Source organism: Mus musculus, chromosome X (genome assembly GCF_000001635.26).
Source record: "Mus musculus strain C57BL/6J chromosome X, GRCm38.p6 C57BL/6J".
Classification (NCBI taxonomy): domain Eukaryota; kingdom Metazoa; phylum Chordata; class Mammalia; order Rodentia; family Muridae; genus Mus; species Mus musculus.
Window position 1 is genome coordinate 145,462,165 of NC_000086.7, and position 25,796 is coordinate 145,487,960.

The following is a 25,796-nucleotide window of genomic DNA, read 5'->3' on the forward strand; positions in this document are numbered from 1 at the left end:
CACACTACCTGTATAGCTTTTCTCAAAGCAAGTAGATCAACTTGTAGCCTCTAAAATAAAAATCCTCAAGTAGGGCCCTCCCATCATTATCTTTCCCTTGGTCACTAAGGTTAGAGATACCTCCACCACTGAGATTAAGAGTTAAAATAGTGTTGCTAACAGGTATTTAAAAAAATATAAATCCAGGTAGTTGACTGTAGGTAATTCCTAAGCCCTGAGTGACTTTAGTAAGTAGCTGCAATGTAAGAAGTTACTCATTGTACCAATATTGTCCACAGCCACAAAGCCCTAGTGGTCACATCAATAGGACCTATCACATCTTCTCAGTGCAGAAAGCAGGTAAGCACTTCATGGTAATGAGTCTAAACCACAGTTATTTTGTATTTCTGCTTCAATAGCACCACCCCTTCCTGGTGGGCAAACGAAAAGAAAAAGGGTGCTCAGAATCTTCCTGTATCCAGGTCACAATTACTGAGCTTTCTACAGGTGGCAGGAAACATACCTTACATTTTCCTGTCACCAGACCCCTGGCATCTCCTTTGACCATTGCTAGAGAAAAACATTGTTTCAACATTTTGTTGGCATTACCTTTCAAAACAGGCCTCAATCAGTCTAGCACTGTAAACCAAGAGAGGTGAATTTGTGTCTACATGTTTTGCTATTTATGAAAATTTCCTAAGGTATACAATGAACAAAGAAATCATCATATTTTGTCTCTCAATAAGCTTCAATCTTTCCTTCCTGACTAGGATAAACAAGAGACTGAGGTAGGGGATCCTTCAGCATCGCTTTTTTGTTAAGCTTTCAGTACTGGGAAAGAAGAAATCATTCTGTTTCCTTCACCTTTGGGGTTTTGTAATGTTCGTGAGCTATTTAGAGCTGAATGCATTTATTTGTGAATCATGCTGAAAACCCTACGGGAGCAGTGCAATGGTAATGCAGAGAATGTGAACTATAATTACAAAGGCTTACAGCGCTTATACTTAAAGGCAATTAAACAGAGACAGCATGCAGTTCTTTGCCTTGATGGCAAAATACAGCAAAGTGAGCTCTGAAAACTGAAAGGCAAGCAATCCAGGGTCATGCCAATTTCTCTCTGTCCTGCCTTTCTCAAGGAGGAAATTAAATAGCCCATGAAAAGCACCCTGAGAAAGAGGAGTCACTAAGCCAACCCTCTGAATGGGAAAGGCAACGTGGGATCGGTGAGTTCTGAGTTTGTTGAAAAACGAGTGTTAAGAGACAGAAAAAAAAAAAAAAGAGACAGATTCTGCAGAGCAAGCCAAGAAAAATAAAGACCATTATTGCTGGCATAGCTTTTAGAAGGAAGGAAGGAAGGAAGGAAGGAAGGAAGGAAGGAAGGAGAGAGAGAGAGAGAGAGAGAGAGAGAGAGAGAGAGAGAGAGAGAGGAAGGAAAGAAAAGAAAAGGAAAGAAAAGAAAAGAAAAGAAAAGAAAAGAAAAGAAAAGAAAAGGAGAAAGAGAAAGAGAAAAAGAGAAAGAGAGAGAGAGATTATAGTTAACCCACAAATACCACAAGCACGTGGGAAGTGCTTATCCCCCAAGATATGTCACAATGGAAAGTGACAATTTTTGGATGCTGCCCATGCAGGCTTTCTGCATGCAACTTACAAACTCAGCCATCTTCTAGGTTATACACTCCACATTGTGCAGATATTTCTAGGTACTACGGTCAATGTGTTCTAACTTCATTACTCTCCTAGATTTTATGTGCTTTAGTTTTACTCTCTTCCCAGTTATGTATGCCCTTAAGCTCCTCAACTTAGATTACTTGTTGGCTATGAATGACAACTTCTCCACTCTGCCTCAGAGTCTCCACTTGTTAACAAACAAGCGTAGCTAATAGGAGGAGAAGTTCATGAATCAACAAAGCTAAATGGCCAATACAGTCCCAGGCCTGCAGAATGTGAACAGTTGCCTTCTTCCAGCCATTGTGACTGAGAACAGCAGTTGCAGCCAACACTACGTTGCCTTCAAAAAATTAAAACTATTTACTATTCAGTGTCAGACATAGTATTTTATGGGATAAGGGACACCTCATCAATCTTTGAAGGTTTTCAAGACTTCAAACTGTATTTCATAGATCTGGTATGTTGTAGGGAGCTACTGCTGTGGATTGGTTGAATCACCTCTCTTCTCCTCTATTGTGTATTTACTTATGTATTTAGGGTTCTACATAAAACATCCTAATACACACATATATACATTCATGTGTTCCCGTGTGCACATGTATATGTTTGTGTACTCATTCCTTCTTGTTTCTGATGCTTAAAATAAAGAACTAGCTGCCCACTTTATTCCACTCAGTCATCTTGTTTAAGACACCATTTTTCAAAATAGCCTAAGCTGACCTCAAACCTAAGATCCTCCTTCCATACTGCTAGGATTACAGGTCTACTCCACTACATCTAGCCTGACATTTATCTTATTGTAAATCAGATGCATCATTGTTATACACAGAATACTTATGGATCCCATATACCCTTTGGTGCTGCACTCCTCATTGCTTAGGAATTCCTTCTCCCACAAAGTTTTAAGTTTTAAAAAAGCTCATTAAACTAGATAAATTGTTTACAATGACCTCTGTGAGTCTTTAAACTCCCATAGTTCACAAATCTAGGAGTCCTCTTTTCATAGGTAACAATGAGCAGTATCTCAGAGGGCTAAACAAAATAAGATCTTAAATAAGGTCCTAGAATATTATATAGTTATTTATAACTATGGAGGTTAGAAATGAACTGTGTATTTGTGTGTGTGTGTGTGTGTGTGTGTGTGTGTGTGTGTGTGTGTGTGAGTGAGAGAGAGATCACAGAACATGTGTACTTTTTATCCTAGATTATTTATTTTGTGATGTCTTCAGTGTTTAAGGAAATGAGGGTTCTCTTGAAAAGTTTCCAAATTCACAAGAGTGGCTCTCATCTTTGTCTGGAAAATGAGATTTCAGAACCACAGATTAGTCATTCTGAGTAGCTAATCAAACTCCATTCCAAGGAGTTCCTAGAAGAAGCCATGCAAATCCATCATTTCAACCTAAATCCCTCTGGTTATCCAGTGAAGAAGAGACATCATCCCATCCATTTAAGTTTTCTTAGTAAACTCTGCTTCTTAAAACCTGTCAAAGATTTTTCCCTTCCCTTACTTTCTTCTAATCTTTGTTCTCAATTTGTCTTCTTAACCCATTATTTGCCTTGCCTTTGCCTTTGCCTTTGCCTTCATCTTTGAGTCATCTTTTCCTTACCCCAGTGGATCTGTCTATGGCAACTTCCATTTCTGTCTCTTCACCCGTAGTCCTTAAATATTTACTTTGCTTGGCCAAGTCATGATAAGGGTATCAAATCATTCCTATTCAGGATAAATTTTCAAAGGCCTGTCAGCCCTGCACTTTGAAAACTAGTCTCTCTCTCTCTCTCTCTCTCTCTCTCTCTCTCTCTCTCTCTCTCCCCACCCCACAAATGCAGACATACAAAAGGAATCTTTAAAAATCACAAGAAATGGGAGAAATAATAATAGGACAGTAATCTGATAGAGAACAGAGCAAATCCTCTTGAGCTAAGTCAATCATCTTTTCCACTGCACTTCTGTAATAATTTGAACCCATTCCCAAGAATTTGGCAGATCCCATAACCTCTTCTGACTCAGGAGAATCTGATCCCTACAAATGAATACCATGTGATGGCATCTCTTCCCTCCTTCCAACAACTGTGGGTGTCTTTCAAACTGACTTTTTTTTTAAAGATAGCTATATATAAAATCCGTTTTAGAGCACCTTAAGTTAATTGTTTCTCTCAAGCCTTTACAGGGAAGTTCCTTAATCCATCATTTTCCCATGTATTTACATGATGATAAGTAACAGGGCTAGTGGTGTGTGTGTTTTCCCTAGATTTCTTTCTAACTGTCCTGCTTAATCTGCCTGTACTTTAATATTCTCACTTGTGGAAAGATGCTAATACTTGAAAGATTCCTAGAGGATATAAACTATGTCTGTTGCTGTTCTTCTTTTTTTTTTTTTTAAACTAGGCCATGTGCATCCTAGGCAAGTGCCCTACCACTGAGACACATTAACCACTATCTGTTAAAGTACAAATCAGAGATTAAAAGCATAGATCTGCAGGTAGAAGGAGTGAATCCTGACATATACAGGCACCCATCTTCTCAAGAACACTGAAACTGATGCAGAAGTAAGGTCAGTGTGCCTACATCATATCTGCATTATCTCTTGCCTTCCATTATGTACACATAGTCCTTTCTAAAATGTCATGTCTACAGTATATTTTCTCTATTATACTCCTTCATACAAGGAGTTTTATGTTGCCCCATGAACTTTCAGTAATTTTAATCTGATCTGATTTAGTTTTACCCAGGGAACCTGCTCTAAGTCAGGGTTCACACTGAAGCAATTTGTTAACACTAGCCTGGTATTAGCAAGCTGCCTCTGTCCACTGCCAGAAGGTTATGGTCCACTGGTAGATATTAAAAGACTTAAAGAGTAAAACACCACTTCTGAAAATTTGCTGCCTTGGGAATAAAGAAATCTACAAGGCTCCTACCTTGGGAATTTAAAAGGCCATAGTGATAGAAGAAGAAGAAGGAGGAGGAGGAGGAGGAGGAGGAGAAGGAGGAGGAGGAGGAGGAGGAGGAGGGGGAAGAGGAGGAGAAGGAGGAGGAGGAAGGAAAAGAAGAATGAAAGGAGCACACGAAGAGAGACAACTCCATCTCTGTTTGCTGTGTGAACATAATTTCTCCTTTTTAAATATGTTGGGTAAAACAACCAACAATCACTACGAAGAAATCGCACTGTTATGGGCATTAGAAATATCATCTTTCTGGCCTAGTCAGCCATCATAGAGAAGAGAGGCCCCTTGGTATTGCAAACTTTATATGCCCCAATACAGGGGAATGCCAGGGCCAAGAAGCGGGAGTGGGTGGGTAGGGGAGCAGGGCGGAGGAAGGGTATAGGGAACTTTCAGGATAGCATTTAAAATGTATATAAAGAAAATATCTAATAATTTAAAAAAAAAAGAACCCAGGGTAATTTAGAAAAAAAAGAAAGTAATTGGTGGGGTGAGAATATATAGGACTGACCTCATCATATTCATACATAGAAATCGGCTTCCTTCAGTGATTATTTTATTCAAAAATCATCTGTTGAATGCTATATGAAAGACATTTTCATATAAGAAAGGGAATCTAATGTTTATGGAGCATCCCATGTAGTGGAAACTCCACATATTGACTTCACCAAACCCTCATAATAATTCGCTAAGGTAAATTTTACTCTGAGTCGCATGAGATTTCCATGTTGTGGGTCAAAAGGCTGAATATTGGCAATTCATAGAGTTTGACTGAATGTTAATGTTTTCATTTCATAGGTGACTCAGAGAAATTAAATTTGTCTAAACTTATACAGCAAATAACTGGCAGGGTTGGGATTTCAATGCATGTTCTTTCTTAGTCTCCCATCATCTTTTAGTTTATCTAAGGTGATAATGATTAAATCAGAGGACTCCACCCCAACCCAAACTATAATCTACTGCCCTCACCCCGTTCAATCAATAAACCTAAATACTTGGAATGTCAAAAAAAAGTCATCTTTTGAGGAAATGCTTTTCAAATGAATTGACAGTTCATCAGTAGAACATCCCAGGAAATTCCTGAGTGCATATGTACCTTATTCTATCAACCCTCTTAGTGCACACATAATTCACACTCTTAGACTTCCACTCAAACTTATAACACACTCTAGATATTGTATAAGCTTAAACTTCACCAACCTCAGTTCAAAATTATTAGAGAGTGTTAAACATATAAATGTTTATGCAGACATATCCCTTTGTGACTGGGAAGGAGGAAACTGGTGTAGTACCTGGGAGATAGCAAAAACTATCTTTTAGAACAAACAAATGAAGAGCCTAGTAAATCTAGTAGTGAGGGGCACAGAAAGATTGCCAAATGTTAGCCTTAAGGAGAATGCTAGGAGAAATGAAATAAAACAAGGTAGGTACATTGGGAGAAGTGGCTGAGGTGGCAAGAGTGTGACATGAGGATCTCAACAAGACTAACAATCTAAATCAGCTAAATCACCACCAGTCATTGTGATTCTGAACTTCAGCTTCTTCTTTAATCTGTAGCGTGTTCATTCCAACTCCAAATATGGCTCACTGCCTCTTTCGGCTAGTCCTCTCTCCTCCTGCTTTCTACTCTCCTACACACTGCACTCACTAAGCAGTTCGCCCTCAGCATCTTCCCGTACTGGGTTTGCCAAGTCTTATTTTTCCCACCATCCCTGAAACAATTATCCAAGCCACTGCTTCAACTCTGTATTCTCCTAATGTAGCAGCCGGCCAGAAGCCGGGCTGACTTGAGTTGGAGAAAGATATGCCAGACTTCCATGGAAACACCCCAGTGAGGTTAACTTTGAGGGGATGGGAGGAAGCTCTCTATGAATGTCAGAATACTGTGGCTGCTTTAGGACCCAGTGCTCTTTTGACTTGGTTAATTAGTGTCAATTTCAATAAAACCCACGTGTCCCAAAAGGTAAGGGACAGGGGGTTAGGAAGGCATCATTTACCTCCTGTGGCTCTTTGCTACATAGGATGTAGTCTAATTTTAAGGTCTGTATCACCATGACTTGTGAGGAAAAGAATCTATTCATCCCCACACTAGCAAAAATCTCTCTGCAGATGTCATGAGACTATGGTTCATAAAGGAATCTGCATTAACCTAGGAGAGATTGCAAGTTATGCCTTTAGGAAAATAGTTCTTGCCTGAGGTGTCCCTTCTGTGGAATGCTTATAAGGGAGACTGCTGAGACCCACAGGGGAGGCTCACTGGATTAGAAAAATGAAATGAATGTCAAGGAATGCACCCACACGAGGGCTTGCTTTCAAGAGGTGACGGTATAAAAGCACTCAAGGGTCCTTGAATCAATACAGTTAATTCTCCACCATCTTGATGCAATGAAAACTAATTACCTGAGTGACCCTATACTTAAGAAACCTGAGAAAAATATTCCCCCAGCAAAAGGCCTGTTACGAGAAAGCTCTTATAAATCTGATTTGCTCAATCAGTAAGAAAACTATTTTTCTTCCTGGAAAAAAAACCCTCCAAAGTTCTGAGCAATAAGGAAAATTCATAAAGCCGGACACGAACCATACAATGTGTGTTCACACAGGACACTGGCGAGCCTTCTGGTGTATCTCTCTGCTTTCCAACATGGTGGCCTTGAGCCACGTCCACCAAGCATAAGAAATCTTCTCTAGCTCTCCCTTCCACTCTCTCATTCTGTTTTCTGAAACAGGGTCTCGGTCTGTCCTCGAAGATGTAGACTGAACTGGGCCTTGGACTCACAGAAATCCATCTGCCTCTCACTCCTAACTATTGGGATCAAAAGCATGTGCCACCATGCCCAGCACAGAAACCATGCATAAGATAGAAACAGGCACTGTCTTTGTGACAGAACCACATTAAAGATCCCATATCAAACTGATACAGTTTGTGAATCCTAATATTCTATGCTGAGCAGTTTTAATCTTGAATAACCAAGGCCTCTTGGGGGAGTCAATCACATCATGAAGTAACAGTATGTTCTTAAGATAGAGATCTGAGGAAGTATTATGTTGACTTCTACAACTTGACATTAACACTTGGATAAGTCACACTAAAGGATATCATGGATTACATGGTATTATCTCCTAAGAAACTATTAACTCACAACCTAACTCCAACCAGTCTTTAAGGCTCAAAAAGTACAGCAGAGAAAATCTATAAGTCTGGAGATCTCCAGAAACCAGGGCCATTCTTAGTGAGGGCCAAGAAGTAGACAATTAATGGAGGCAGGGAAGGCATTTCTCATACAATAGCTACAATGTCATTTAGTCCAGAAAATGACAATTTTATTTTAGATCCATAAGGCTTTCAACTTGTAAAATAATGGAGGGTATTACTATTATTTTCCAAAAGGTTTTCACTATACAACTTTGGGCTGGCCTTGATTTTGCTATGTAGCCCAAGTGGTTTCCTACTACGGATCCATGAAAGGTAGTATTTCTCTTAAAATAACTCAAATTTCAAAATAGAATTTAACAAGGTTTTAATTTTCTTAGTCAATTTATACTTCATCATTACATCTTTGTTGGAATACTCTCATTCCCAAATGTTCAAAACATTGAAGAGTTAATTTTACTTTAGTACAATCTCAACCAACATCCAGGATTAATTAATGAGCAGTACAGCAGCAAAGCGCCCTCCTTTTCATAGTAAGACAGTTTAGTGTTGCAATAGAGCAACTTCTACATGGATGCTAATCGGATACATATTTAAATCATATTCTTAATAGTTCAGAGGCCCTTGTATTTGTCAAGGGATGGCTCCATCCACTCACACAAAGAGCTGAAAAATACAACCATACCACATAATAACGTTCTTTAAAACTGGTCTCTTAAGCCACAACAAAGATCTTTACCAATGCATTCTCCTGACATAAACTATAAACTCTCCCTGGGTCTTATTTCTGTCCCAGACCTCTGAAGACTGCTTCCATCTCCAAACACTATTTTCAAATGCAATAGCAAAAAATGTGGGTGTCAAGATGCATTTCGGACTTAGGACAAGGAGCAGGCTTGACTTTCCATCCAGTGTGGTGAGAACAGGACCATTCCAATTGCAAGATCACTGGAGTAGTTCAAAGTATCTGGAGTCATTCTATAGTCCTTTGGAAGTAAATGTTTAAAGCTTACTAAGAAGAGGCTTAAGGCAAGGCTAAGGTACTAGGGAGAACTTATGGTATCAGTTTAGGAAATAAATGGGAGAATGGAAATTGCCGCCTTTGACTGTAATGGTTTTATATTCTGAAGTATGTATGCATATTCATGTGTTTGTATGTTTGCATACATACAACCTATGTCTTTAGAATGGAAGAGTCACTACGAAGTTGTTCTAATTGTTGGTCACAGTCAGAAGCAGAGCAACATTCATAAAGAGAAAACCACCACGGAAGAGTTTCTGTCAAGCAGGATAAATAAAATGTATTAGAAATGAGCAGGAGAAAGAGACTCTGAAACAAAGAAAATGGAATCTAAAGATCATTCAATCCCTTATCTCTGTTCAGATAAAAACTGAATAGCCAAAATCTGTCTCTGTTGGGGTAATCTCTGCATAATCAAACGGATGAGAAATCCAGCGCTACGAGTTCCCCAGCTCTTTTACTCTCAGGCTCATCTGCTACCTGAGGACACCTACCTCTTCTTCCAGCTTCACCACCTTCGCCTGGGCATTGCTCAATGCCTGGTCTCGGATTTCAATGTGTCGCCTTTGGTCTTCATTGGTAGAACGGGCAGTAGCCAGCTCAGCTTCCAGCTTCTCCTTCTCCCGCTGGTTTTCTTTATCTGTATGGACATGAAATATCAATACTGTCATCCTGAAGCTGAGTCAAAGCCTTAAGTTAGCAAAACTGATAGACAGTTTGCACACTCCTAGCACATGGCTAAGAGAATCAAAATTTATAACATCTGGATTTTGCCACTGAATTGACCACTAACTAGGGAAAGCCCAAGCTAACAGGGGAGAGTATGGGAAAAAATTTAGAATCAGAGAAATATAGGAATCCACTTCATGTAAGTAATGTTTAGAACTTTTATAGTAGTAAAATATGTACTTTGCATATATGTGTATACACATATTTATATGTAAGATGTGTAGGGATATATCTATGCATGTGTGTATGTATATTCCTGTGCATATACATTTGCATAGATATAATCTGTCTTTAGAATGGAAGAGTCACTAAAAATTGTCCTAATTGTTGGTCACATTCGAAAGCAGTGTAACATACATAAAGATGAAACCACTGGGGAGACTTTGTCAAGCAGGGTAAATAAAAGATATTAGAAATGAACAAGGGAAAGAGACTCTGAAACACAGGAACTGGAATCCAAAGAGAATGTGATCCCTAATCTCTGTTCAGAGAAAACTGAACAACCAAGATCTGTAGCAAAATGTGTACCAGGAGAGGACATAGCAAGATGAAATGGTGTTCATCTCAGCCATGCAGCACTTGTTCAATAAATATCACAGCTCTGAGCCTCAAGTCTATGATGCTGCATGTAAAGAGGGCCTTGATTCTAGCTTCTGCCCTGCCTTTACCTTCCCTACTGTAGTGTAGCATGAAAAGCAGTTAGGTCAATGACCAGCCATGTCTTAACATTTTTCTTCTAAAGTAGAATGATGGAACTTCTGGCTTCTAATACAGCATGGAAGGAACTTAAAGATTGAGACTCCGTATGATTAGAGGTTTAAAAAGTTGAACTAAATAAAAAAAAAAAAAAAACAATTGAGGAGAGATCTCCAGAGAGCCCTCAGAAGTAAAGTTCACTGGAAGAGCTTCCGACCTCAAAGTAGGAGACAGGTGGACAGGGGATCACAATTTAGCAAATTAGAATTCCATGAGCAGGGACCATGGAAACCTGAAGCTGATTAGGAAACCCTGAACTATATAATTGATTAATTACTGGTGGCTCAGGATGCACAAATGTAAGAGCTAATTCCTGGGAGAGGCACTCATACTGGAACACCCACATTTTTGGAAGTTTTGCCACCAGGTGTTCATCCAGATTCTCCCAGGAGATCAGAAAAAAATGTCCTCGTGTCATTTGCCGCAGGAGGTCAAAGAGACCATTATGACATATCCCAGAGCATCTTGTTCTTCTCAACAAGGCATGCCCTGAGGAGAAATTTTAACCAGAACCTCACTTATTGAAATATTTTGGATACTAAACCGTCTGGAGAAGGGATAATGTTTATTTTAACATGTTCCAAGCTGGAGAAGAAATACTCTGACTCTAGGCCCCTCTGATCCTGGTACAGTAAACAAGAGTAGGGATTGAGCCACATTTGTATGACCCATAGTCCAAAAGCACAGGCTCACTAAAGCTAAAATGGTAGTCTAAGGGTTAGATCCCATTTACCTTGCCCCACACCTTATGCCACATCCGGAAGGAGTATTGCCCTTAGAAAAACAATGCAGGACAAGTGTTATTCAAATACCTGTCTACTATATGCTTAGCCACTATATAATTCCTGCTACTCAACAACAACAATCAAAATATTTTTTAACTAAAAGACAAAATATACAACGTTTTTTTTTCTGCATTAGAACCACATCCAGAGAAGTCACCCTGATCAGATCCTAAATGTGAAACACCTATGAATAATATGCTTATGTCTTTAATTTTAAAAAGTAGCCAACAATGGAAGGACAGGAGAGTTATGTAAGTAGAAAGATGGACATCCTATGAAAGGATAAAAACCACTCTGTAATGAAAGCACAGGGAACATTATACTGTCTTGTGTAATCCATATTTCTTAAGGATTCTATGAGATAATGTAATGTATTTAAATGAGCAAAACACGAAAAAGTACCAAAGAGTATGATAAGCATCACCATGACTAATGATGAAAAAGAATCACAGAGCTTCAAAATATGTCTTTTAATTAAATATGACTGATATCTTTATATTAGTTTTTTTTAAGTGTGACAGCTAAGTGTCACCGGACCTATACGAATAGTAATTTTGTTCCTGAATTTAATATGAAAGTACAGCTACAAGGGACAATGGCATATACAGTATGTCTCAGGTTTTTCCAGGTACCTGTCTTGTGACCTAGGACAAAGCTCATACCAGAGACTAAAAATAAAGTGTTTAGACTTGGACATGAAGGTGGATCTTCCTTTGAAGACCTTGAACATTATCTTCACGGGGCCCATTTGGCCTCATTTCTCACAGACTCCTATCTGAAGAGATGTGCCTTGAAAAGAAATGGACATTTGCTGAACACTCTCTACCTATCAGGCATTGTGCTTGCTTAATCCTCAGAACAAGGATCTGGGGTGTTATTCTCCCCTTCTCTATTTTGCATACGAGGAAACAGGACTTGGAGCTCGAGCATGACTAACACGCCAGAGCTCCTGGAAAATGAGGGGTGGATTCCATACTGGAGCTAAAGTTTTCTAGTGTACCCAATCACCTACTGGCTTGAACTGCTTCTATCTTTCTGGGGTTGCTGGAGTATATTCCCAGAGAAGGTTTTTCAAAAGAGCCTTCTTTCTTCCTTCTACACTTCCCATCTCTGAGGACCCTTTGTATGCCCAAGGGCACAAGAAATAAATGGGTCAAAAAGACATGCTCTCTTCTCCACCTAGTTTTAGAACCACTGACAGTATTTCACCCTGTTGTTAATGTAATTTTGCTTAGTAGCTAAGTGAATTTCATGAACCCACAGCAGAGCTCTGAGAGCACCTGAAATACCATTTCTTCACACAGAGGAGTATAAGCTAGAAGATCCAGGGCAAGAATCCATATGTTTTGTTTTATTCTGGGAGGCCACCACTGTCTTCCTGCCACTGAACTAGCTTCCAGGGTAACAGTGACACCACAAAAGCAACTTCACAATTTACCCTGGGTTCTGATGACACCAGAAAAACAACATTCCTTACCCTTAAGGCTACTGACAAAGGAACAGGAGGCTCGGGCCAAGAGGAAGAAAAACTGTTCCGAAGCCAGAGCACAACAGAGCAATCCAGGCAGGGAAGGGAATATTGTAAATGAAGATCAAACAGACTTGTAAAAGCTAACTGGAAACTGCACAGAATGACATGAAAGGGTCATTGGGAGACCCAGCAAAAATAGAACAGACTGACAAGTCCCCACCAAGAAGGACTTCAGTGGGAGTTGCACTGAGGGAGGCTGGGGTAGGGGGGCAGCCAAGCTTAAGCATCTGTAGGAACAAGGACAGTTCATCTGTTCTCAACCCAATTCATGCTCCCAGTGGGCTCCAACCACTATGAAGTTTTTATTGCTGCTGTTATTAAAGCAATTGGAAAGAATTAGGCATTGTCTAGCTGGGTGGAGTCCATTAGGGACTCGATAAAGAAGAGGATTAATTCATTGTTACAGTCCTAGGAGTATTTCCAGACAAAGGAAGCACTATTATAAGGAAGGCTCAGCTCTGCCCAGCCCCATACCCTCCAACTCCGTAATCAGAACCATGAGTCCAGGTCATACCAAGGCCCTTCCTTTTCTGGTCTTTCTACAATCTGCCAGTGGGTAATAATATGACACAGCAATAAGTGTTTAGTAGGTGAACCCGTGGCATAGGCTGGGGATTTCAAACATTAATCATTGTTCTTTATGTTCATCCCATCTCCCAGAGCCTACAATCCCTTCAACATTATTGAGGACAGTATTCCCTAAGGTCTTTTCTTCAGCTAGCCTTGACAATGGCAGGAACTCTAATGGATTTTCTCTGACTTAGTATGGAGAACACTCCTTCAATGTGACTAGAGTTGAGGCAGAAGCCTTCGTGGCCTTTCATGCACTAACAGGAAAAAGATAAGACTCATTCTCTCCTGGATGTTCTAGAAGGCTAAAGAAAAGAGTCAGGCAACATTTTCATAAACTTTACCTCCAACCAGACCTGCCACATTTCCACACCTGTTACTACCATGCATGCATTCACGCCTGCATCTGGAGATTGCAGACTTACGTTTGGCAAAGAGCTGCGAGATGGTCTTCCTGGTGTCCTCGGACCCCTCGTACTCCTTCTCTGCCAGCTGCTTGTTGGCAGTCTCTAGACGGTCTGTGGAAGGTGAAGACGGTTAACACACATGCTATCTGCCTTCTAAATACAGGCCTTTGGCAAAAGTCATCACTGGGATTTTGGTTTTTTTGGGTTTGTTTTGTTTTGTTTTTGACAAACAGGGTGGGTGGCATAGTCCCAAATTTTCAAATGTAAATCTTAAAATAATACAAGAGCTACTCTAAAGCAAGAATCAGATGTCGTGGCACATGCTTTTTTATCCTCACTGCCTGGGAGGGGAAAGCAGGGGAATTGTGGAATATGAGGCTAGCATGGACTATGTTGTAAATCCTAGGCCTGCCTGAACTATGTAAAGAGACCTTGTCCCCCAAACAAACAAGCAAACAAAATAACTAGAAAGTGAAGTGCACTTGCCGCTCACCTCTCAGATCTCTGTTGAAGTCATGCATCCTTCTAATCTCGCCCTCCAGCTTGTTCCTCATGGCTTTCTCCAGAGCCTCTCTTTTGGAAGATGACTTCACCAAGTTCTCATAAGCCTCTGAGACCCGTTGGATTTCTGTCTCCACCTTAACATAAAAAAAGGAAAGAAAGATGATATTGATACTAGGAGTCGGATGGAAATGACAGTTTAGAACCACACATGTGACTCTTCAGTTGCATCTCCTTTCAGATAGACTGTAAGCTCAGTCAATGACTCAAATGCTTCATGGGATTTCCTTAGGACAAAAGCAAAGTCTCTCTTTCTCCATAAAATGGACTTTATACCTGATTTTAATTTCTAAATTATTTTCTGAGTGTAATTTCTACATTATTTCTTGATTTTGAAAATATTAACATTGTATATTATATAGCAATAACTTTATTTTGAAGCCCTCAAAGGACTTCTCTCTATGTGGTTCTCTCATTTTGTCCTGACATCTGCCTAGGCAATGTTAACTTGTCCCAGTTTAGCATAAGAGAGTAGTTAAATTACTTATCTCAAGTACAGATCAGCAGCACACATGAGCCCTAAAATCCCAAATCGTCAGCCTCCTGCAGTATAATTCAATTCACTTTCACAACTATTTAATCAAGGGTCAAAGAGTTAGGAAGGTCTGATTAACCAGAGTGAGAACATGCACATTATCCTTGCCTTCAAGGAACTTTCAGTATAATCAAGTCAGAGAATAGAGGGCAAACTACAGCTTTAAAAAAAACAAGGCATAATGATATAAAGCTAAAAGAAGGAGCAAAGATCCCTGGGTGGGGGAGGGGAGGAAAATAATGTCAGGGAGAGATGGCATTTAGAGTCGGATCCTGAAAGCTGGATTGGATTTCAATGGGCAGAGGTGAGTAGAAGGGTATTCTATTCTGAGTAAGCAAATGCATTCCCAGAATGACCAGGAGTCTAATCTGGCTGGACACTGTGTGGTAGCCACAGGGAAGCTAGAGGGATATGGCTGTGAAGATGGACTGAAGGCAGGTCATAAAATGGTTTTAAATGTCAGGCATTTGGACTTTAGCCCATACTCACCAGAGTCAGTGGGAAACTAGTACAGATTTCTAACTGAAAGTCAGGATTTGTGTTATTTTATGACACCTCTCTGCAAATCTTATAAAATGAGAAGAAGAAGAAAAAAAGAAAAGAAAAAAAAAGAACCAGACAAAGACTCTTGTCCAGAATTAGACAGAAACAGGAAGAAAACAAGAAATTAGACTCCAGAGCCTTGCGACCAGTACAGCATGTGTAAGAACCGCAGACCTTATTTGCATATAATTTGTATAAGACAAATAAACCCCATGGCCTATTAAGCAATTTTGAAATTAAGTCTGACTCCTCCAACCGCTCTGCATTGCTTCTCAGTTTTCCACTCTTCCTGAACAAAGCTCAGGGTGCTTTAGGGGGTGAAATACACAGGCGCCCCAATTGAAGGTGGGGGAGGGGAGGGAGGATTTCTATCACCTCCAATTCCAGCTGCCCCCATCTTTAAAATCCTGCTGGAGGCAGGACTGCCTGCAAACAAATGAGGCTTATGCCACTGAAAAGAGCAGACGTGAAAGTGTTTTTCTCCTTGCAGATGGTACCAAGATAACAGCACAGAAGGTGAAAACTGGTGAATGGCATTTAGAGACAAGCTTCTGTGCTTGATGGAGCTTTCGAATGGAATTCAACTGCTGAAGAGGAGAGAAGAAACACTTCTCTTCAAGAAAGAGCAGGCTGGGCAGTGTTGGTGTGAAAGAAGCAGCCAAGAGACAGTGAGGCTTCCTCCTTACATTCCAGAAGGCCACACCTAAGAAGACAGTCCCTTTTCTCAAACATGCACAGCCTGCTTACGAAGGATCTTGGTGCTGAGGAAATACAGTCTGTCCCCTTGCAGAGAGAGCTGTGTGATGAAGCCTTCCCAGAAGGACAGATCAGCTGGCTGGACATGTGTGAAGGAAGAGGTAGAAGAGAGGGAGAGCGGCCATGGGTCTCCAGACTTGCTCATTATACTTTCTGTCCTCAGAGCCTACCGTGGGTTTCATTTTTTCCCCCTAGCTCTACCATCTGGTGTGCATGTTATTTACCCTGCTTTTAATTCCTTCTTCTCCCCTACCTGTCTCTACCTCAGTCTTGGCTTATGCCATTCTTCTGCAGACACTCCAACTATGATGATTGTACTTTTCTGACGTTATTTCCGCACAAGGAACAAACAATCAACAAAATTCCTATTCTGCTACCTGCACTAGTAGCTTTCCAACCCAGCTCCTAGGGTCCGTCACCAGGGATCCTTTGGCAGGGAAGAGCTGAGCTCAGTCACGAGTGATTGTGTCAAAGATGAGGCCAGGCCAAGGCAAATTAAAAGTTAGAGGAGGTCTACTCAGCCGAATGGGGTTTCTAGTCAATGAAAAAAATCCATGGACAGCCTGAATGTGATATGAACGAGGGGCATTGTCAAACTGAGAAGACAGAAACTATAAAACCAAGACAAAATAATAGCTCTTAATCCACCCTGAGAGTTTCTAATCAGATTTGAGGAGGAAAATGAGAAAGGGTATATATGTATATATAAAATGTAAGTATAGAAAAATATAAGCCCTCTTCTCCTTTAGGTAAAAGACCTGGTGTCAGTGAATTTTAGCAATCATGCAGGCCCCTGGACCTCCTTTTCTTCTTGTCTCCGAAGGACAGAGCTGCTGAACAATACAAAGCAACTGTCTCTTCAGCCTCACCTTCCGGGAACAGTTTGCAAGGAGATCATGCCATGTGAACTCCCCAACTGACAAATGCTACAAAGAAACTGCCACAGGCATCACTCGCTAAGAGCCACCAAGGCAAGAAACTGAGGGGTGCTATGAAGTAGCTGCAGCAGTGGGTATGGGGAAACAGAAACTGGGCACACCTTTTTTTTTTTTTTTTAATTTCCTCTGCCTAAGGCTGTCGTCACCTGTCACCCAGCTGTGATGCTAAGCCCCTTTTGTGTATGCCCCCTCAACACACACACACAGAGACACATAGACATACACACACACACACACACACACACACACCCCAGAGGAGGAGAGCAGATGTTGAACTGGATCTGTGGTCAAAGACCAAAGCAAAAGCAGGGAGGAGGGCCAGTATCAAAAGAATGAAGAAGAGAACTCCCACAAGGAAAAGCACAGTCAGCCTTTTCATAAACCAACAAAATCTCAGCTGGTGGGATTTTTCTAGTAACTATGTACTATGGCTTTATATTCTTGAGACAAAAATCATATGGGGAAACCATAATCAAGACAAAAGGCCTTTAAATGCGGTCAGGTTTTTCCACGAACACAGGCCTTACAAATATTGTGAAGAACTATCTCTGATGACTTTTTGAATAAAACATTCAACTAAGTTTTGTAAGGATTACAGAGTCTGGGAAATCAATAGTATATTTCTTTTAGTAAAAGTGTAAAATGTTACCCTCTTAAAAGAAAAGGGGGTTCAAAAACACCATAGTGAGTACACATGATAGTACATAATATATTGCTCATTCATTTAAAATTCCAATAAAAAATTCACCATGAAGCCCACAGTTTCATATAATTAAGGTATGACAATAAAAAGAGAGAAAACTTAGTTATCCTAGATAGACAAACAGTTTTTTTTTCTAAAGTTTGACCAACATCAGAAGAAGAATCTCAAAGATCTACCCCACCAATGAAACCTTTATACCGACATTTAACAAGAGCCACTAGTAAGATTCAAAGAGTTGAACTGACTGACCCTCAGGGGGAGCCGTACCTTCTGCAGTCTCGCCACCTTCTCATAGCATCCATCCAACTCCTGCCGCAAGTTGCGATTCTCATCAGACAGGATCTCAACCATCTGCTGAGCTCTAGAGACCATAGCAAAAGGGTCAGCTGGCATGGGCTGATAAGAAGCAGACTGCTGAGCCCGAGGCATAGCTGAGTAGGCTTCTCCTGGCTGCTGCTGCGCTGAAGTCAGGCTGGCCTGGGCGTGACGGTAGTGGTCCCCCTGATGACTCTGACTCGAAAGAAGATGCTGCTGATGCCTTGACAGGTGAGCAGAGTGGTCACCTTGGTTCGAGACCAGGTGTTGACCAGGAGGCAATCTAGTGGACGGCGGAGACTGCAGCAAGGGCAAGCTGGAAGCCCCAGCTGTCAGGGAAGAAGTAGGGCTATGAGGTTGAGAGTTCCTGGCTGACAAAGACAGCGAGGAGATGTCCTGTGTTGCCCTGAAAAGCACAAAATTCAAACTCCAATTAAATTCACCCCCAAGGCAATAAGAAGCAACCCCTCCTCCCTTCAAATACAGGTAAAATGGGAAGCAGGCTGAATTTGATCCCAGTCAAAGACTTCTAGAGCTCCTTCTTACCGATACATTTTGTGACTCTGTCCAACTGCTACTGCTCACTAGCTATTTATGCTCCTCTTGGAGACGAACTTCTGAGGTAAGTAGGAGAATCTTAAGATGACTATCTCCAAACATTCATTGCTCACTCGTTTAAAATTCCTTTTGTACAAAGTAATGCTCATGTGGTTGACTGAGAACTGAACCTGTCTGAAAAAATCTTGACGTATGCAACCCATCACATGCAAAGACTTCAATGTAAAAAATGTTTACTGGCTTTTTTCAAGCAGGCATTCCACTGCCTTTCATCTTCCCACCTGGGACTACCCTGGAGAATTTCTACACTCAAGAATTACTTAAGGATATGAAGACATTTATGAATTTAAGGATATCAAATAATTACTGCTCATGCCGAGTTAGCAGATTAATAATACATATGAAGCTTGGGGACACAAATCCTCAACTTATTGTTTATAGAATGGTTCAGAACAAAAACTTTGGTCCATTGAGTTTTGGTACCTAATTGTTAGACGCAAAAAAAGTCTCTAAAATCCCAATAAAGGAACTTCAGAGACCTTTGTCACTGTGTACTAGCTGGGCAACCTTGTTCAGTTACTTAATATAGAAGTCGGAGGTTCAGTGGTTAAGAGGTGGCTACTCTTTCAGAGGACCTAGGTTTGATTACTTGGACCCACAGAACAGCCATGTTCCGTGAGATCGTTAGCTCTGTTCTGTTGGGCATCAGGCATGCATGTGTAAGGCATACATACATATAAGCAAATTACCCATACATATAAATCTATTTTTTAAATTACATTTTCTTCTGGGCACAGTGGCGCATGGCTTTAATACTCATGAAAAAGCAGAGGCAAGAGGTCAAGAGCAACCTGGTCTACATAGTAAGTCACAGAGAGGCAGGGCTACAAATGAATTGCAAAAATACTGGGACCTTCCCATGTTTTGACTCTATAAGAATTACAGCTGCTTATCTACCAGTGAGATGTTTGCCTTGTTAGTATCTTCAAGATGGAATCACCTGTTTATCTTTGTGCTAGTTTGCATAAAATTCTTGAGAGAAGTTGGACAAAGGGCCAGGAGCAATTACTTCTCCCCACCAATCCATACACTCTAACACACTGTTCTTCCATATACCAGCATCCCCAAGAGCTCCTCCCTGCACAGGCTCTTTACAACAACCAAATCATTGCAAATATTGGCTCTCGGACTCATCCAATGACCTTGATACTCAGGAAAGTATTCAAACCTGTTTAGACCCTAGGGTCTATCCTGAAGTCCCATATGTGGCTCTAGCATACACACATTTATCCAATTTTCTACATACGTCACTGGAAATAATTGTTTACTATTGAAGAAGTCATGCGTACAACTTACGTATAGAAGACTTGACAAGCTATTAAAGACTAGGACCTGGAGAGTTGATGCCATACATAACTTTTCTTTCCAAGAGCTGAAAACACTCAGTTGTTCTAAAGCCAGGGAGGGGCTTATGGACTTACTAGGTGAAGGGTTCCCATTTTCTATTCTGTGGACCTTCAATTTCCATACAGGTCAAACAACTATGTGTTCTTTCCAAGAGCTGTTTTAATTAAATTTCAATGCAGAGTTAAAATGTCCTGGGATTTGGGAGGGGGGGAACTTTGAATCTCTTGAGCAGAAAAAGGGTCTTAAATTTCATATTCTCCAATCCTGCTTTCAAATTTTAAGAGGAGAAATCACTTTGCTATCTTTTGCCCCTGTTCTTGGGATTTGGAAACCTACTGTCTGGGAGATGTTTTCTCTGAAAGACTGAACACACATTTTCAAATTGAACACACTTTCAAACTGGACTTCCTCCCGCCTCCCGATAGCTCCCGTTATCAAGCAAAAGGGGCCTTTCTCTCCAACAGGGAGGCATCTACCTCCCTCCTCCCTGAGTGCTGAATGGCTTGTCAAGGCCTGGACAGTGCACAGCTTCTCAGGGGTCTAGGGAAGGATACTGCACGCAAGGTTTCCGGAAGGTCTCTAGGGTCAGATAAGCCCAGGATGAAGATAAGGAAAAACAAAGCAGCTGACCCTTGACTCCTCAGGCCACAAAAGGAAACAGAATACTGTGGTGTTGAAAAAAACCTTCAGTTAGCCCTTCACAGGCAGATTTGCAAACAAGCAATGGCTTGGGTAGTTAGGGGGTGGGGGAAGTAGAAAGAGCTTCACCTGGGCTCCAACATCTGCCCACCATCAAAAGGCAGGACTATGTTAACCCTGGAATGAGGTTCCCTGTGAGAACAGGGGACTCTGGGAAGAAGAACACAGGTTGGGGAGAACTATGGCAGTATGTCAGGGGAAACAAAAACACACTGAAAAGCCGGGCGTGGTGGCGCACGCCTTTAATCCCAGCACTCGGGAGGCAGAGGCAGGCGGATTTCTGAGTTCAAGGCCAGCCTGGTCTACAAAGTGAGTTCCAGGACAGCCAGGGCTACACAGAGAAACCCTGACTCAAAAAAAAAAAAAAAAAAAAAAAAGTAAAAAACAAAAACAAACAAACAAAACCTGAAGAGTAAATAATAAAAGAAAGAGTAATGACAGTAAAGTAATAAAGGGGCAGAGAGGAACAAGGCAGAAAGGCCTTGTTCTCTACAGGTTCTCCCACCACACAGAGGCTAGAATCCCTCCCCACTGACATAGCTATCTGGGAACAAGAAGCCACCACCAGGAGACAATAGAATCACATGATCTGCTTCTTGGCCTGTTCTCCCCAACTCAGTGCTCCTTCCTAATATTCACGGCCTACCAAAGAGAGGAGCTGGCTGTCTATGCCAGAGATCACTCCTCCGAAAAGCTGCATGAAAAGAGAGGACATATTCTCAAAGAGAACTTATAAAGACAAAAAGACAAAAAGTAAAACGACCTCCCCCGGCCACACACACACACTGGCAAGTAACATAGACCTGTCCACCCTGCTACCTCCATGACTAGGGTCCCCCTCCTCTTCTGTCATTCTCTCTCTCACACACCTGCCAACACGAGTGCAAACCCACAAACATGCAATCTCCCCCCCTCCTCCCAACATACACTCTCATCAGAGCAGGTGCCACCACCAGCCTACAGCCAACTTCTCACCACCGAAATAGTGCCCCTCCCAGGTTCTGTGACAGCGAATGTGAATCGTGGAGCAGCTTGTGAATAAGTCCGGCCATTCCAATCGCACAGGGAGCTCTGTTCTGATCTACAGATTTAGGTCACCCTGAGATTCTATTCAAAGAGCATTTCAAGAAACCACAGAGCTGGGCATGATTTCAACAATTGAAAGGAGGTGGCTGCTTTATAAACAGAAATAATTTAATTTTTTACAAGCACTTTATCAGTGTCTAAACCCAGGATGCAAAAAAGGTTCTGCACTTAGAAAGACAAAGATTTAGACATTATTTTTTTTTTCACATGGTTTGGCCTCATTTCCCATCTGGAGTTCTGAGCACTTATGCTATTTATTTAGTTTTTTTTTTCTTAAGTAGGGAGGAGGGCATGGGGATGATGAAGTAATCAAAGGATTGTTTATAACATTTTGTTCATTTTAACAGCAAAATCTCAACATTTCATTGACTCTCCGAAGGCAAATGAAAATGACATTTTCTTTTAACAGCAGTTTGTTAAAATAAAAAACAAAGCAAAACTTACTTTCCCTGATCTGTCATTTGTGGGTTTAGAATTTAAAATGTAGGTTCATCTCTCTCATTCTCTTTCTCTCTCTCTCCCTCCCTCCCTCCATCCATATTTCTGTAAGCTACAGATACTTGGGAAGATATCCACAAGCCATATAGGAAATTAAGGAGGAAAAAATATATATCTACCTAAAAGCAGTAGACTTAAGGAAAGCTGTTGGACTGCCTCCTTTTGCCAAAGATCTGTCAATAGGTGCCACTCCCCTCGACCCAGTGCATGTAAACGCTTAGAGACAGAGTTTGTCTGATGTATACCCAAACTTCACATGGAACACCACTAGCTTAGACAACTTTATTATCCCTTCAGAATATCAATCCCACTGTTCCTGTCCCATAGAGAAACAACTGTTGGCAAATATCACTGTGTCAAAATACTTCCCAACGGCGGTGGGAGGAGTTCAGAGAGGGCATATGCTTAGCATGCTGGAGGCCCTGGATAGATTACATGCCTAGCACCATGGCCAACCCCAAAAACAAACAAACAAGACAAAAACAAAAACAAAGGCAGGTCAGCATGGGCTTTGTAGTTTCAAGGCACTGAAATAGTGAGATCCACAGCTAATTTAGAAGGAAGGAGAAAATAGACCTATCTTCCTATAAAGTGTATGCAGCTTAATTTCTTTGGTTGTTTAATCAGTATAGGAAGGAAAAACCCCTCTTTGTCTCATTATTTATTTAGGCAGATCAAAGAGCTTTTCCATCTAGCTTCAAACACTGTGGGAGTCATTTCAGATCACAAACAATACTAGTGAATGAGTTCTGAAAATAGCTTTCCTGGGAAGGCGGGCCATGTGCTGAGCAGGGGGCTTTGGCTTCAGCTCCACACCATAGCCAACAGACTCTTCCACAAGGCAGCCGATCAGACAGCAGATCAGACGTCAGCCCATCTATAGGCCAGAATGGAGGAGAGGCAGTGTCTCAGATGCTTCCATACTGATGAGAAAAGCAAAACAAACAAAAAAAAAAAGCCCCGGGCTTCCTTGACATTTTCCTAGCTTGAATGGATTTTCACTAAGCTATGCAGTCAAAGGTTGCTGTGGGCTCTCCCAGGATCTTCCATTTCACCGGGCACATGGGAATAGGGTTCTCACACTAGTTGAAAGCTGAAAATGGGCCTGTTTTTATCCCTGTTTTGAGAAAATTATGAAAAATTAGGCTTCTATCTTCTAGAAGCTTCAGAGGACCTTGCAGAGGGTTAAGAAATCACCTTGAGTTAAGAAGGGAAAAAAAAAAAAAAAAAAAAAAAAACAGACAGTCCTAAACCGGTAAAGCAAGGGGAGGAGCTTAAAATGAATTGCCTCTGGATAAAAACAACAAAAAAAAATCAGGACCTGGGGGGAGAAAAAGAAATACCAGGAAACTCTAGGTAACTTCTCTTACCTCCGCCCTACCCCACCCCAAGTGCCTTATCTCCTGAGTCACCACCACCTGCAAGTCAGGAGGTTCTTCCCCAAATGAGTGAGTGGACACAGGAGGCAAAGAGGAAGATACCAGTGATATCACTGTCTTGGGACTTCGAGCCACCTGGATCTTTAACCCTTCTGGTCACCCATCATTACCTACCCCTGGGAAGAGGCCAGGATACCATGCATAACCGTTGCCATTTCTGTCATGAATTTAACCCTTTCCCCACACCATGTCCTGCAAGTCTACCAAACAGTAAAAATACAAATAATATAAAGAATGATAGGATCTGATGGGTCATGCAAGGGACAATGGGTGTTGAATGATGAAGAAATAAGTCTACTTAGGAAGAGTGAAAGACATGGAACAGAAACAAGAGCGTTCCATGTCCGTTTGAGCATCTGGAGGAACTTCTAAGGAGATAGCGTGAATTTAACCTAGATCCTTAAAACACACACACACACACACACACACACACACACACACACACACACACAAATGGCAGGCAGCTACCTAACAAACTCTGTCAAGAAAAATCAAGAAGCAGCTCAGACATTTCCCAAAGTTGGACATGAAGTTCAAGGCAAGAAACATTCAAAGTTGAAGTTCAAGGCAAGAAACATTCGGAACCTGCACACATCCCTCTAGCATCCTTCTTCCACCAAAACCGTATCCCCCCAACTGTTTAGTATCAAAATGCACCCCAATAATCCCGAGAGAGTACAAGCAACAGGAAACAGATAGATTGGTACACACAAACAAAAGGGGACTTTGGAATCATGGGAGTGATACAATGTTGCAGACTTATTCAAAGCCAAGAAGATTTGCTTGCTTCTGCTCCTTAAGGAAGGCCTTAAGAGCTCGCTCAGAAGATGAGAAGCATTGAGCCCTTTTCCACAGGTCTAGGAGGCAAGAGAGCGAATCAGTAGGAAATTAAAGCTCTTCCCTTCAGCCACTAGGCCATTTGTTGTATCAAGCACCTGCCCATTCCTTCCCTTAATATTCCCAGCAGACAGTAGGAAAGGCTGATTGGGGATGAGGCCAGGAGATGACAGAAAGGGAACTCTTACCTGGCTGCCCCATACTCAGGGGGGTGCTGATACCTCATCAGTTGCCCCTCTGTTCTCCCTGGCTGGTTCAGGCGATGCTCACTATAGAAGTGCCCTGGCTCTTGGGACTTGCACACTACAGACTGGGATGGCACGCCCTTGAAAGGGTATTCTGGCGGGGGACCTCGGTGTTCCATGCCCTTCAGACTATGTTGGCTTGGAGGTGGCCCTTGGGCCTTGTAGAATTCACTGGAACTGGTGGCATTCTTGTAGAGATCATTGGGTTGTGGTGGGGAGAGAGGAGCACTGGTAACAGGTGGGTGGGCTTTAACTCCACTGGTAGCCAATGACATCTGCATCAGTCTTTCACTCAAGGATCGGACATGCCCTTGCTTAAGATCTCGAAGGCCTTCATCTTGGTGCATCTTCCCGGGCGTGAGGCGCTGGACTGACGGGCGTCCCTCGGTTCTCATCTTCTGGTTGGTGACTCCTGTGACATAGAAAGCAGCCCCAACACTAGCATGCTGCTGGCCCCTGAAGTACTGGGACTGGACCTTGGCCTCTTCATAGGTTGGGAGTTCTTCGTTATTCTGCATTCGAGGGGACAGCTGCTTCTCCATGACGCCGTTTTCTGACTGGATTTCCTGACCCTGGGGCTCTTGGCGAGCAGGGTGTGCCACAAGCTGCTGCTGGTGGTGATCCTGGGAACTCAATACATCATTCTGAGGGCCTTGGTTCCCACTGCCCGTGGAAAATGGAGAGCTATTCCCTGTGGCTTGCTGGTGTATGGCAAGCAGACTGCGATTCTCACTGGGATTGCCATAGCGAAGCTGCTCTTGAAGCAGCCGTTGCAGTACCGTCGTTCCTCCACTTGGCTGATCGTCAGAACTTCTCATCTCTAGAGCTGGCGGTGCTTTGTGAAGAGAGAGAGAAATTGGGCACTTGGGCTGCCCTTGACCTGGGAAGGGGAAACAGGAAGCTTAACATCCAGAGGATGGATAAATCAGTCCTCTAAGGGGGAAGAACACGTGTTCTTTGAAGGTGAGGGATCCATTACAGAAACAAAACAGAGGACTGTATTCATAAATCATAGATGAATTCCATGATTATCGTCTTTACCACTGATATGTAGAGGAACAGTTAGCCCAGCAACTGTTTTCTCTCTTTGATTTAAACAATCCTGACTTAACTTCATAAAGGAGTAGGCAAACAAGGGT

The 25,796-nt window shown here is 41.7% G+C and overlaps 1 protein-coding gene across 7 annotated transcripts in view; it reads right to left on the bottom strand.

The window, feature by feature from the left end:
- Positions 1 to 25,796, bottom strand: part of Amot (angiomotin) — a 59,543-nt gene that overhangs the window by 15,741 nt on the left and 18,006 nt on the right. For 2 of the 7 annotated variants that reach the window (XM_011247828.3, XM_006528864.4), the window contains 5 exons: positions 24,601 to 25,537; positions 17,841 to 18,294; positions 14,031 to 14,175; positions 13,556 to 13,648; positions 9,254 to 9,399 (listed from right to left, as the gene is read on the bottom strand). In XM_011247828.3, coding sequence (XP_011246130.1) covers positions 9,254 to 9,399; positions 13,556 to 13,648; positions 14,031 to 14,175; positions 17,841 to 18,294; positions 24,601 to 25,475 — 1,713 coding nt within the window. In that variant the 5' untranslated portion in view covers positions 25,476 to 25,537. Of the gene's footprint in view, positions 1 to 9,253; positions 9,400 to 13,555; positions 13,649 to 14,030; positions 14,176 to 17,840; positions 18,295 to 18,434; positions 18,633 to 21,527; positions 21,621 to 24,600; positions 25,538 to 25,796 lie in introns of those variants that run through there. The other 5 variants (NM_153319.3, NM_001290274.1, XM_030251359.1 and 2 more) reach the window with 4 other exon arrangements.